This window comes from Apostichopus japonicus, chromosome 18 (genome assembly GCF_037975245.1).
Source record: "Apostichopus japonicus isolate 1M-3 chromosome 18, ASM3797524v1, whole genome shotgun sequence".
Classification (NCBI taxonomy): Eukaryota; Metazoa; Echinodermata; class Holothuroidea; order Aspidochirotida; family Stichopodidae; genus Apostichopus; species Apostichopus japonicus.
The window spans coordinates 13,020,509-13,033,717 of record NC_092578.1 but is presented as its reverse complement, the minus strand read 5'-3'; the positions used below and the strand labels follow the sequence as shown (position 1 = coordinate 13,033,717).

At 38.0% G+C, this 13,209-nt stretch overlaps 1 protein-coding gene across 2 annotated transcripts in view; it reads left to right on the top strand.

Moving 5' to 3' along the window:
* Window positions 1-13,209, top strand: part of LOC139958788 (integrin alpha-8-like) — a 43,462-nt gene that overhangs the window by 12,333 nt on the left and 17,920 nt on the right. For both annotated transcript variants that reach the window (XM_071956123.1, XM_071956122.1), the window contains exons 3-15: window positions 261-355; window positions 2,031-2,154; window positions 2,964-3,028; window positions 4,015-4,057; window positions 4,352-4,411; window positions 5,407-5,510; window positions 6,332-6,438; window positions 7,092-7,188; window positions 7,595-7,703; window positions 10,606-10,694; window positions 11,183-11,273; window positions 11,547-11,592; window positions 13,051-13,146. In XM_071956123.1, coding sequence (XP_071812224.1) covers window positions 261-355; window positions 2,031-2,154; window positions 2,964-3,028; window positions 4,015-4,057; window positions 4,352-4,411; window positions 5,407-5,510; window positions 6,332-6,438; window positions 7,092-7,188; window positions 7,595-7,703; window positions 10,606-10,694; window positions 11,183-11,273; window positions 11,547-11,592; window positions 13,051-13,146 — 1,126 coding nt within the window. The remainder of the gene's footprint in view (window positions 1-260; window positions 356-2,030; window positions 2,155-2,963; window positions 3,029-4,014; window positions 4,058-4,351; window positions 4,412-5,406; window positions 5,511-6,331; window positions 6,439-7,091; window positions 7,189-7,594; window positions 7,704-10,605; window positions 10,695-11,182; window positions 11,274-11,546; window positions 11,593-13,050; window positions 13,147-13,209) is intronic.

Sequence of the window (13,209 nt, the reverse complement as noted above, 5' to 3'; positions counted from 1 at the left end):
TCCAGCTCTATAGACCGATAAACCAATAGTTTGTCCATAAAACACACTGGATTGTCAGCGATTATGTGGGGTTTTTCAACTTTATATACATCCAGGTGTATCGTTAGAAAATCTTGGATTTGCCGACCTATAAACCTGAATTACTGGCGATATGCCAGATGACGATACACTGTTACCAAATAGATGATATTACGCTTTTTATTCAGTATTTTTGGTCTGTATTTATTGCCATTTTTTCATCTTTTATATAATTTCTGCAGATTATGGCGTCAGTTATGTAAAGAAGAGGAACAAATCCAACGAATGGTTTGGGGCAACCGTTAAAAGTTCTGGAAGCCCATACGATGAACTTTTGGTAAGTTTTAAGTAATCGTTGATCGAATCCTGTGTGTTTGGCTGTATAGTAAGGCATGTGCATAGTTTGACTCAGTCATGTGACACGTACGTTCATTCATCGATCCCTTAAATATCACTATATGGAAAAATATTCGCATTTGTCGCCAATATGGCGACTAACATCTTTATGGGTTAATTTGTCTCATTAGCCAAAAGATAAACAAATCCTGATGAATGCAGCTTTAATGGAAAGATGTTAAAGAGGGACTCTGCTACCAGCATGGACGACAACAAATAAAATATGAAATGTTTTTTTTATTTTTTTTTATTTTGCATTTCAAAATAAGTTTGGTTTAAGGCATTCGATTGCTTGAAACAAAAGGGGAAAATGAAGGAAAAGTTACTTTTCTTTGTAGAGAACGTTAGATTGTGTTAGATCTTCGCATATGCTGCAAATTTCGTGACTTTCATCTTGAGGGATATGGAATCGTTTATTTAAAGTATAGTAACAACAAAGACAAACTATTAATTCACAAATGATATATCTAGAGTAAAAATGAACCATTATTTTCGCTTCAAATTTAAAGCAGCATTTTGAAGTTATTTTAGTGTTCTATTGTTATTTCTTTTACTGTATTCAACACTTTCATTTGGTTGAAATAATGAGAAAAAAAATTGTAATTTCTGATTTGTAATTTTATTTATTTATGATTACTTATTTTTAATGTTTTGCATCAAATCAATGCTGACAATGAAAAAATAGGTGATTGACCGACAAAAAAATTAATTCCAATATTCGTGCTTTAATTATACGCGCTGATTAACATTCATTTGGTAATGAAATTGAGAGGAATGCCTTGATTTTGTCCGATTTAACCAAATTAGTTTTCATCATCACGCGATAGCTTTGGTACAAGTGTACACAAATCAGCAGATCACTGCAGAAAGCAAACTGTGACCTTTTCATGAACCGATCTGAAGTGTTTGTTATGTACCATGTATAACTTATTTTTCATAGACTTAATGTGGCATGAAAAGTTTGTACAGTAACGCATGGCACTATATAGACCCCTAATAAAGTAAGATTACCATTAGCGAAGGAAGTTATTCCATAAACCTGATGGGGTCAATTGGCAGTTTATTGCACGTTTCCCAGTGTGTATAATCCTACTACGTAGGATATATATATATATATATATATATATATACATATACATATATATACATATATACATATACATATATATATATATATATAAATATATATATATATATATATATATATATATATATTTATATATATATCCATATCTATCTATCTTATATCCTTATTGTTGTAACCACATATCTCTCTAAATAGAGGGCGGTAACCAATATATGTGTGAACAGAGCCGTATAAAAAGATACGGCTCTGTGTGTGAATATAACATGGCACATGACATGTTAAGAAAAGTACAATGTTTTTAACCGAACATGAACTTCGACTTTAACCCCCCCCCCCCCCCCACCAGCCACTCCACCCCGTCCGACAGAATTACGAACAGCCATCAACGGTCCAATCTCTAATTCGACGAAACCACTGATACATATATCAGTCAAAAATTTAACCATCCATCGATATCTATTTCTATGGACTAAGAGCAACGTATACACCATTCTGAATATGTATAATTTTAATATCCTTCTTTCGCCAGACTTGCGCTCCGTTTAGTCAGAAAATTCAACCTCGAGGGATCTATAGAAACGGTAGATGTATTATTAGTTCTCAAAATTTCACGAAGAAAAAATACATCAACCACCCGTGTAGACAGAATAAATGTGAGTATATGACTCGACACGGTTTATTAACTCTCACATTATTTATTGTATGACGGTATCGCGATATACCATAGAATTGTAAGTACTCCCACAGCTTTGGTATCATGCAAGATATCGCGGTATTTTCGGTAGAATTGTATTTACTCTCACATTTTTGTATCACGATATATATGTTTTTACAGACTCACTCTTTTCACCATAACTATATACCGGTCCGTACTATATACCGTATACCTATAACCGTAGTTACTCTCATATTATTTCTGGTACATAATTTATGCTTTATTACTATAACCCTCCCGCCAAAGCTCTCCTTTTATTTTCGCCAGGTGTACCATCTTTATATCCAGATGATATCTTGATGTGTATAATAAGTTCAGGAAACAGCTCTGTGATATATATTAAATCGGTTGTTGCGTCATAAAGAAAAGACTTAAACTTGAAAATAACAACAACAACAACAACAAAACATCAACTACAACAACTATATGCATATAAAGTTGATATTGAAACTAAATTATATGACTTATGTCTCGAGTGTGGTTTAGCTAAGTAAAAAAAAAACTCTCATCTCACATTTAACAAACTCCATTTATCGAGTGTATTCTTTGTTAGGTGATGATCCTCATATATGTTTAAGAGGAATAATTTCTTCAAAGGAAACGAAAATACCAGTAGTGAAATATAAAATGTATAGTGATAATAATAATGACAACAATAAAGATTTGTTCTTTGTAATCGGTTGGTAAAAAAAAATTACTTTCATTTCCAAGATTCATCCATTAATTAAAAGTTCATTATTTATGCAGATGACCTAAATGGGCGTTATGACATTAAGGATTGTCAAGCTGGTATGAGTGCAGATATCTTTAAGGTAAGTCCCTATATGCTGTTACACTGCTGTATAATTACCAATTCTCATTTTGTTTATTCATCAATCAGTCTATCTATCAATCAATCAATCAGTCTATTACATCCGTATATATCTGTTTAATTTCCGTATATATCTGTTTAATTAGCTATAAATTCCGGTTCCATTTCCGTCGCAACTGTTTCCAAAAACAAAACAAAACAACTTTCCATCGTCTATCTTTGTATTTTCTTTCGTAACAATTTGTAAATAATTATTCAATGCGACACCATTTTCTTTTCGAAGCTTACATACTTCGAAGGTAAAATGGCAGGGGGAGCTTGGAAGGGGGTCGGAGGAAGGGGGGACTCATCACGAGGTCAATGGTTCGTGTCTTTGTTTTTAGACAATGGTGTATTTGTTCTTCCAAGATTCACGAAGCACGAATACAGGCCCTCTGCACCATGTATACAGGCCCACAGCACCCAAACAGGCCCACAGCAGCCATACAGGCCCTCAGTACCCATACAGGCACTCAACGCTATGCATACAGGCCCTCAGTGCCATGCATACAGGCCCTCTGCGCCATGCATCCAGGCCCACAGCACCCAAACAAGCCCTCAGCAGCCATACGGGCCCTCAGTACCCATTCCGGGGACTCTGTGCCATGCATACAGGCCCGCAGCACCCATACAGGCTCTCAGCACCCATACAGGCCCTCAACGCCATGCATACAGGCCCGCAGCACCCATACAGGCCCTCAGCGCCATGCGCACAGGCCCTCTTTCTTGACCTTCTCATGTCACTGATAGTGATAGAGTACTACCAACAGTACAAGATTTGTTGCCTCCTGCAGATGTCGCCCGTAGACGATGTTAACTAACTTCTTTCCTCAGTGACCAATATGTGAAAATATCTTTTAAGTTTATCTCTTAGTTAAATGTCATGCAAAATGTCAATATTTCACATACGTTTTAATTCCCCTCTTTTGTTTCCTTCATTTGTTTAAGGGTCAATACGTACTTGGTGCGCCGATGTGTCCAAATACTAAGGGTAGGTTTGTATCTCCATTCTATAAAAAAGTTGCAAGGATTTGCGTTGCATCGTGGAACTGGTGTTTCACTTATTGAAACATGAAAATGATCGGGGATGTTTGCTATGTGTATTGACGGATATTCCCCTTCCCTTGACTCCCTTCCCACGCCAAAACCCACCCTACCCCACCTACCTTTACCCCTTCCCCCTCACCCCCTTCCGATTCCTATCGTCAGTTGTCATGCACTGAGTTGTCTTTGCAGTTTCGTCATTATTAACAGTAAATCATTCTTTGGATTTTTTTTTTTTTAGGTCTGTTTATTTCCAATACCACCAAACTTGACGAGGTTGCCAGGAATAACGACTATTTGGGTAAATATCGCCCTCTAATGGGCAAAGAAATGCATGGATTTACATCACTTCTCTTGATCTACATCATGTCTACTATACATACGCAATATACCTTAGCCTAAGAATTGGTAACATTCCTGCACTGCGCCCCAATAGCCCCCTCTAAGGTCACGATCCTCCTTCCGGTAGCATACGCCCATTCAAAGTCCCATTGACTTACACACTAAATCACAAAAGTAATGTGGTCTAGATAGAAGTTCTCACTAGCTAAACACTACCAATCACCGGATAGCTGACGAGTTGGCCTTTCATGGCACTATCAATTTTCTGTATAATGACCACGCAGATTTTTTTGCGATCCGAGCCAGAAGTTTTCGCCATTTGTAAACAAACGTCTTCACTTAGTAGTAAACAATTTTCGTATGCTGCTCCTGCGAGGCCTAAAGGGGACTAAAAATGCCTCAATTGACCCAATTTTTGCACCACATGTACTTCCATCCATGCTCTTCAACATGCAAGCCACAAACAAAACTAGATCATAATTGATAACAGGTCAAAAAGATGTTCTCCTGCTGCTTTTTGGCACTTCTCCTGAGCCACCTTCCGAACCAATCATTCAGCAGATTATACACACTTATTTCTGACAGGATTCATTTCACCTGCTCAATTAATATGATGGCAAAGGACCAAGTCCGATTGGAACTGCAATTCTAAATTCAAAGAACCATCTCAACATTATACATGCAACATTACGGCAACGACAGTGTCTTGAGATGTATTGTGAGGTTATTTAGTTTTCAAGAAATCAAGTTTTGCATTCCACAATATATGCGTAAAAACAAAGGGGGTTGTGTCTTAAGTTTACTATATTCTTTCTCTATTGCGATATGCTACATATTACAACATGTGAATGCCATATACTTTGTTCTTTTATGTATTTTGAGCGCAATAAACTTCAGAAGGACTCTAAGAGTATAACGTTCACCGTTAACATTTGTCTTCTGAATTTTACTCAGGTTTCTCTGTTGCTCACGGAAAATTCATTGCGCCAGAAGTAGGAAGGCTCCAAATTACATCCGTAGTTTCTGGAGCTCCGAGACAGAATAACCTATTCGGCAAGGTATGGGACTGCACAATAGTTGCATGGCGGGGCATGAGGCGCACTGACAATGGGCGGGCATGAGGCGCACTGCCAGTGGGCGGGACATGAGGAGCACCGTCAGTGGGAGGGGAGGCGCACTGTCGGTGGGCGTGGCTTGAGGGACACGGTAGGTGGGCGGGGCTTTAGGCGCATGGTAGGTGGGCGGGGCTTAAGGCGCACTGTCAGTGGGCGGGGCTTGAGGCGCACTGTCAATGGGCGGGGCATGAGGCGCACTGCCAGTGATCAGTCAGTCCATTATTCTGGAGTAGGGTTGTGATGGTGGAGTTTATATAGTTGTCTCTCGGATAGAAGCCTCCATCTGGTAATGTAAATCAGTTGCGTGAATCCTACATACAACTATGTTCCGCTGGTCGAGTTTACTATGAGGCGAACATGGGTAACCATGTGCCCCTCACAAACCACTGACGTCAACAATGATATACTAATTAGGCATTTGTTTACGTCTCCATGAGAGTCAGAAGTATTGTAACCGCGGGATGGGGGATGGGGCAGATGAGGACCGTGTGCGACGGAGGATATTTAGTGATAATTCCTCGTGAAGGCCATCAGTAATAGTACTTATAATTTCCGATTTTATCGTACCAACGTTCAAAGTACTGTGCTCAAAATGCTAAATTACGTTAGAGAATTAAATTTCTTAATGAGCGAATGTAACATGATTTGACATTGATTGCATGATTGTGGCAAATTTTATATGATCTTTAAAATTGTAAACTCGACAGTAGAAGTATAAGTATTTTTTTATAGTATAGAAGACGTTCTTTAATTCCAATGATTAGGTCATCGTTTATGGGAGAAAGAGAGAAAAAATTGCACACGTGACAGGTACGCAGATGGGTAGTTACTTTGGACACAGTGTGGCGGTCAGTGATCTTAACAACGATGGGTAAGTGAGCCTATATTTTACAAAATATCTTTGACCTTACCACTACAAGGTTTATAAAGCTGATTCGATTTGCTGCTATTCCCAAAATACATTTCAAAATTCTGTAAAAGATAAAAGAGCACTATGAACAGGAAAGATGGCTGCTTGTCGGAGCGATTCAATCGTTTGGCATACCAGGATTCTTTTCTTGAAAACGAGTACAGTTTCAGTGATGTTGTGTTATCAAAAATTTATGTTGTAGCACCCCTCCCCCCCCCCTTAGACCCCCTATTATGGCCAACCCATGTATAGGATAAAATCTATGGAAGGATTACATGTGGAAATCTGAATCAATTTGTGTTAAAATGGTGTGTAATAAATACTTATATCGGTTTAGCGAATGTCCAATCTCTGACGTCATTGGATATACTTTACAATGTGACCCTGAACGACCTGTTCATATGTATCCCTCGACTTTAACGATTGTGCAAATACAGATACTGGTTTAACTTGAACATACCCCTCCCCCTTTCCTCCTCTGTCTCGCTCCCCCACCCTGACGATAAAATGAAATGTTCTTATATTATCTACTTTTGTCAAGTGAAAAACGGATTCATAAATGTTCTTATTTTTTAGATTTAGATTTCATTTCCCTTTCTGCCTTCACATTACAGTCGAGATGATCTTATCGTTGGTGCTCCTCGTTATTGGAAAAAAGATACTCAACAGATAAATGTCGGCCAAATACACGTGTATTACCAGAATACGTGGGTAGGTATCAAACTGCGGAACGTACGTAACGTACGTTATATATATATATATATATATATATATATATATATATATATATATATATATATATATATATATATATATATATATATATATATATATATATATATACAGGTTATCCCGTAATTCGTGTAATTCTCAACCTTCACACGCGGACCGGTTTTCTTTAAGAACACATTAATTGCTGAAAACGGTTGAAAACAGACGTCTTCGTTCGTCTGCTTGATTTTACATGCATGTCTTGATATGATGTTTTCCCTATCCAAATTTCTGTCTTGATTACGAATTTCTATTGCGCCCGGAATTATCTTGAATTCAAGCAGATTTTACCGTTACATAGTTATATTTTAAAGTTATTGTTTTTTCTTCTTTCTTCGCTTTGTAGGGGGTGTTGAATGACGAGGGTAAGTCCGTTATCACTGGTCACGTGACAGGAGGTCGCTTTGGATTTGTGGTTGCAGCACTTGGAGACATTAATGATGATAACTTCAATGGTATGTAAATTAGGTGAAACCCTCTTAAACAGCATACTATATCAGTGCTTGAGACAGGTAATGTTATCTGAATACTTGAATTGAGGTCCTTCCTGACTACTTGTTGACTTCAGATGCTTAATCCAAACGTTAAAGCCAACGAGATTCCAGTGCTAAAATGTTGCCCCTTTTTTGTAGGATCATAACATATGTAGAATATAGGATAAAATGTATGTAGGATATGTAGGATATACATCCCTTACACTTGCCCGCACAGCGGACGTGTATTACTCCTGCACCGGTTAGCTGCATCCGTAATACCATACCTGCTACGAAGGTTACCCTTACACAGGCATACGAAGCTTAAAGTTGTTAGTCCGGGGCTCCGGGCGGCTTCAATCATTGAAACTGAACTTGCAACGTTTTACCGGACTGACAGTCGGCCGTGTGTAGCGGTTCACGACTAAAACTGGCCAGGGTCGAGAAATCTATAACCAAAGTTCGGTTAACAGATTTGTCTGTGTCATGGGCGCAGATCCTGGTGGGGAGAGCGGGACGCGTCCCCACCAACTTTTTCAGTGGTGGGGACATGATTTACCGTGTCCCCACCAATTTTTCTTGACCAAACGCAGCATTCCAAATTCCCCTGAATTGAACTTTGGCGCAGTTTGATCCAGCATTGTGCAAATGACATGCTATAGAATACGAGAATTATTACTATTGACACTGTTGGGCATGACTTCTCCGCTGAAATATTAACACATTCAATCATGTGACACATAATCTATACACGAGACTGGTAAATTGTGGTCAGCAAAACGGACTGAGTGCGAACAAAAAATATTTAACAACTCACACTGTGTGTTGCCAATTTGAACTAGCTTCACGTCCTGCGGTGTTTCCACTTTCAGTTGAATTACCTGAAGTTTGTGGCAGTCCATTGTTTTCTGGGAGAGGACCCCAGACCCATCGTATACAAAAGTCCACTTGGATTATTTTTGTCCCCTGATTTTTTTCTGCAGACGCCCATGTATTTCCCCAAACTATGTTTCTAAGCAATGAGATTTAAACCTTAAGGAGGTTTGAGAGCATCATTGTGTCGGGAAGTGTTATTTCCGACGATCTGGGAGGTATATTTGCCCAAAAAATTCCTGAACGCTACGCGCGAACACGCGTCCCCATCATTATCCAAGACTGATCTGCGCCATGGCCTGTGGCGCAAACGAGCACCGGCCGTTAACAGAAAACACTTATTCATTATACTCTCATCAGTCGTTCAGTGTGCGTTCATTTATCAATTAGTGCGTTATACGTCAAAGGCAATGAGTCAGTCACCATGGAATTATATTACCTGTACTCCCCCTCCTTCCCAGAGCCATGCTGCCTTTCCTTCCTAGTGTTAAAGATCCACACCTGCCTATTCTCTAAGCAATATGAAATCCCACGTGCGCGATCCGTTGCTAAGGAAGCAAGCAATTACTTTTATGATAGGTGTCATTAGGCCTATCCACCAATTCGGTGTAGTCGTCATCAGTCATCACCGTCAGTACACATCAACAGTCAGCCCTATGCATGGTCGAATGTAGAGCTGTGTAATTAGCCTACAATTCTACAATCTGGACATTGTCTGTATGCCTTTTAAAGTGATAATTTTAGTTTTATCTTACACTGTTATCCTAACATACAAACTAAATGTGACCTGTAGGCCTTCATCTATGCAAATACCGTACATGCCTTACGAGAGGAAGGGGTCAGGGGGTTACAGCTCGGAGGTCCAGTGTCAATAAGGGGCCCGGGAAAATATGGGATAGAGAATAATACTCTTAATGATAAAGGAAGACCTCAAACGGTCTTGGTGACGTAATTGTCACTGGGCCCGACCTAGCTGTCTACGTCACTGTATAATTAGCGGCTGTCCCAAATGTCACGTGACAAATAGATCACCAAAGCGGGTGAATACATGTGTTTTCTGTTTTGTTGTCAACGACTTAAAAAATCCGACATAAGGAAATTTGCATTACGTTAAATAATTACTTCTGACTGTTTAAATAAAGAAAATCAGGAACCGCTTGCATAAGTAATTGATAAAGGTCTGAGAGGAGCAAAACTTGGGAATAATCCCTTTCCTCCCCTTTTAAAAGAAAAATAATTAATAAAAGAAAAAAATGATGATGTTCGCAAACCGAAAGTAAATTATTAAAATAAAAACTGATGGTTTTGCAAACGAAAATAAACTACCAAATGAAACTGATGTTGTTTGCAAAGGTATGAACAGTTCAGGTAAAGGAATTTCATCACACGAATGTTATCTTTTTCGGTTGATTAGACGAGATAGATCCACATAGAGTAGTGACAGTAATTAAACTGGAAATGAGACATCTATGTAGCCTATAGGTTGACATATAAAACTCACCGCTTCGAATAACATATTGTCATAATCTGAGACTGAGGATATAGTTTTCTTCTTACTTGACCATATTTGCCAAAAGCGTACACTTAGAAATCATCAGTGTTGACGCGACATATGCTAGAAAGTGTGAAATAATGGTCATACATGTTTGATAAGGAGCATTTGTATCTGTTGCATATCCCCTAACTAGACTAACTGGACGTCATATTTTGTAATCTGTTGCTCAACAAATAGCTGAGAATCATTAATGGGTGGGACAGAATGGGAAGGGATGGGTTGGGGGCGGGGTTTGGTGGAGAGGGCAGAACTCTTAGATAAAGGTACGATTAGCAAAGTTATAAGATTAGAGGGCAGTATTGCTCTCTCGCTGTAGACGTGTGCTGGGCGTTATACTTAAAAAACTCAATAAAGGCATCAACTTATCATTTCAGTATAATCTTTTAAATTCATTCCATAATTACCTAATACAACACCTAGATATTTATAATTCTTTAATATTCGCTTCCGTCATAGATTTGGCAGTCAGTGCGCCATATGATGGCGATGGCGCTGTTTACATTTTCAACGGTAAAAGGGAGAAGATTCACACGACACCCAGTCAGGTAACTTGCATTATCTTAGTAAAGATGTTTTAAGAACACCATCCACGAAAGACGTCATGTAGTACATTCTGTTACGTTATAAAGATAATCCGTCTGTTCATTTTAGCTTATATGAAAAAGAGTAAACCCCTCCCTTATGCGTCATTTTGCATCACTGAATATTCATCGCCTATATATGCTATATATCCATGTTAGCTTATAATAAAAAGAGCAAGCCCCTCCTCCATGTTTCATTTTGCGTCACTGAATATTCATCGCCTATATATGCTATCTGTTCATGTTATAGCTTATAATATAAAGAATAAGCCCCTCCTCTATGCTTCATTTTGCGTCACTGAATATTCATCGCCTATATATGCTATCTGTCCATGTTAGCTTTAATAAAAAGAGTAAACCCCTCCTCTATGTTTCATTTTGCGTCACTGAATATTCATCGCATATTTATGTTATTGGATAGTCACTTTTAATAGGCTCTCTTTTATATTTAGGTTCTTCGTCCACGTGACTTCGGTCTGAATATCAGAACGTTTGGTTACGCCCTCTCGAGCAACAGAGACGCAGATCAGAATCAATACCCTGGTAATAAAATATTGATTACTCATTAAACTTAGATTATTATTATTGATTTTGCATAAAGTTTTGAAACTAGTCAATACAAGAATCACTTAACAATGTGGTTTAGAAACAGTCACTTTTCATTTCAAATGTAAAATATTAAAAGTCAAATATTGTGTAAAGACAATTACTGTTTTTTGTATTTGCATCAATACCAATATGATGTATCATCACTGTGTTCACAAGGGTATACAATCAAAATCATAAACGTTTTCAAATCTTTTGTTTATTTTCTAGATTTACTGGTTGGAGCGTACGAATCGGACACAGTAATTTTAATAAGGTAGATAGTAAATTTATATGCATTCTACTCCAGCCCCCCCCACTAACCCCACACCCCCACATCCCAACTTGGTTGGTTATCTTTAAACTGTGAAATAAATTTGACGTTTAAATAAAATAGAAATAAGAAATAAATGTCTTGTTCATAACCACGTAAAACAACTTAATCAAATGAGACAACTATAATCTGCGACGTTAAATCACACATGTCCTACCTACTATACCAACAAGTGTAGGTCTTATATTTTCTACAACAGGGATTCCTCTACTAATTTGCTAAAAGGAGTTAAGAGAAACATTGGTTGAAAAATATGGCAAGTTAGAACAAAAATGTAACCTTACATGTATATGTATTGAGAAATGTGAAGGGCTGGTCCGTATATAGGTATTCATAGACTTAAGCCATAAGCCTTATTGGCCTATCTATACCCGATTAGTGCAAGATTTGTGAACCGTTTCGTTTTCCTGGGCCTCATTTGAAATCTTTCGCGGGCCGTATTTGCACCACTGTGCAGATTTGGTATACACGTTCATTGAGTGTGGTTATAGTCAATTATGGCTATTAGTATCGGAAATCACCCGATACACAGAGAGCACAGTTACACTGTAAATCTTTAAGTTTTGTACCAAAGTAAAACTGGATAGTGCTATAAATCGGTAGCATGTGCTATTAGGATTATAGTAAGAACTGAGGATATGTTGGAATTTGTTGGGATTACACATATCCTCAGTTCTTACTGTAATCCTAAAAGCACATGCTACCGATTTATCAGATTTGTCAGCATAAACCAGTATTTACTGTGGTACAAAACTTTAAGATTGGCAGTTTAGTTACTGTGATCTCTGTGTGAATCGGCTGCGGAAATTTATCTTGCAGTAATATTAATGGCTATAAGATACAATGACTTCATGAACCTCATGTACAAGCTTTTTCCTCCAAATGTATGTTTCACACCATCAAAAACTGAACATTCTCGTAAATGAAATTGACTTCTACCAAAAAGATATAAGCTGTTTTCTATAATGAGCTCAAGTTGGAACATTCACATGCCGATTTTGGAATTTGGCATTATTATATTTATCCCTATTTTCATATTCCGAGCTGTATTCCTAAACTGAACTTTGACCTCATCTATAGTCAACTCCTTTCTCCTGTCAAGTTTTTAATGTTATATTTATTGTCTGTGGGTGTGTGTGTGTGATTTTCTTTAGTTATTGTTGATATTACCGAAATAGAATACTAAATAAATAAGCCATTATTTCGTTGGGGAAAATGGTAATTTGGAAGAAGAACCATACTTCCGGTTTAAGTCAATCTCAAGACTCCCCTAGCGACGCACATGCTCACTCGGAAGAATCAGTGCCGCAGAAGTTTAGAGAGAATAAAAAACTAAAAACAAAATGTTTGCTTCCTCAACGAGAAAATGATCACGTGACTTTTGTCTTTGTACGTTTTCAGAACCAGACCAATTGTCCGGCCAGATGTAACAATCGTGACTCAACCAAGAGCTCTTTATCTCTCAAGACCAGGTGCAAGCGATACTAAACCAATCAGGTATAAACAGAACTCTTTCTAAAGTATGTTCGTGTGGGTGTACATGTGTGTGAGTGTTTACAT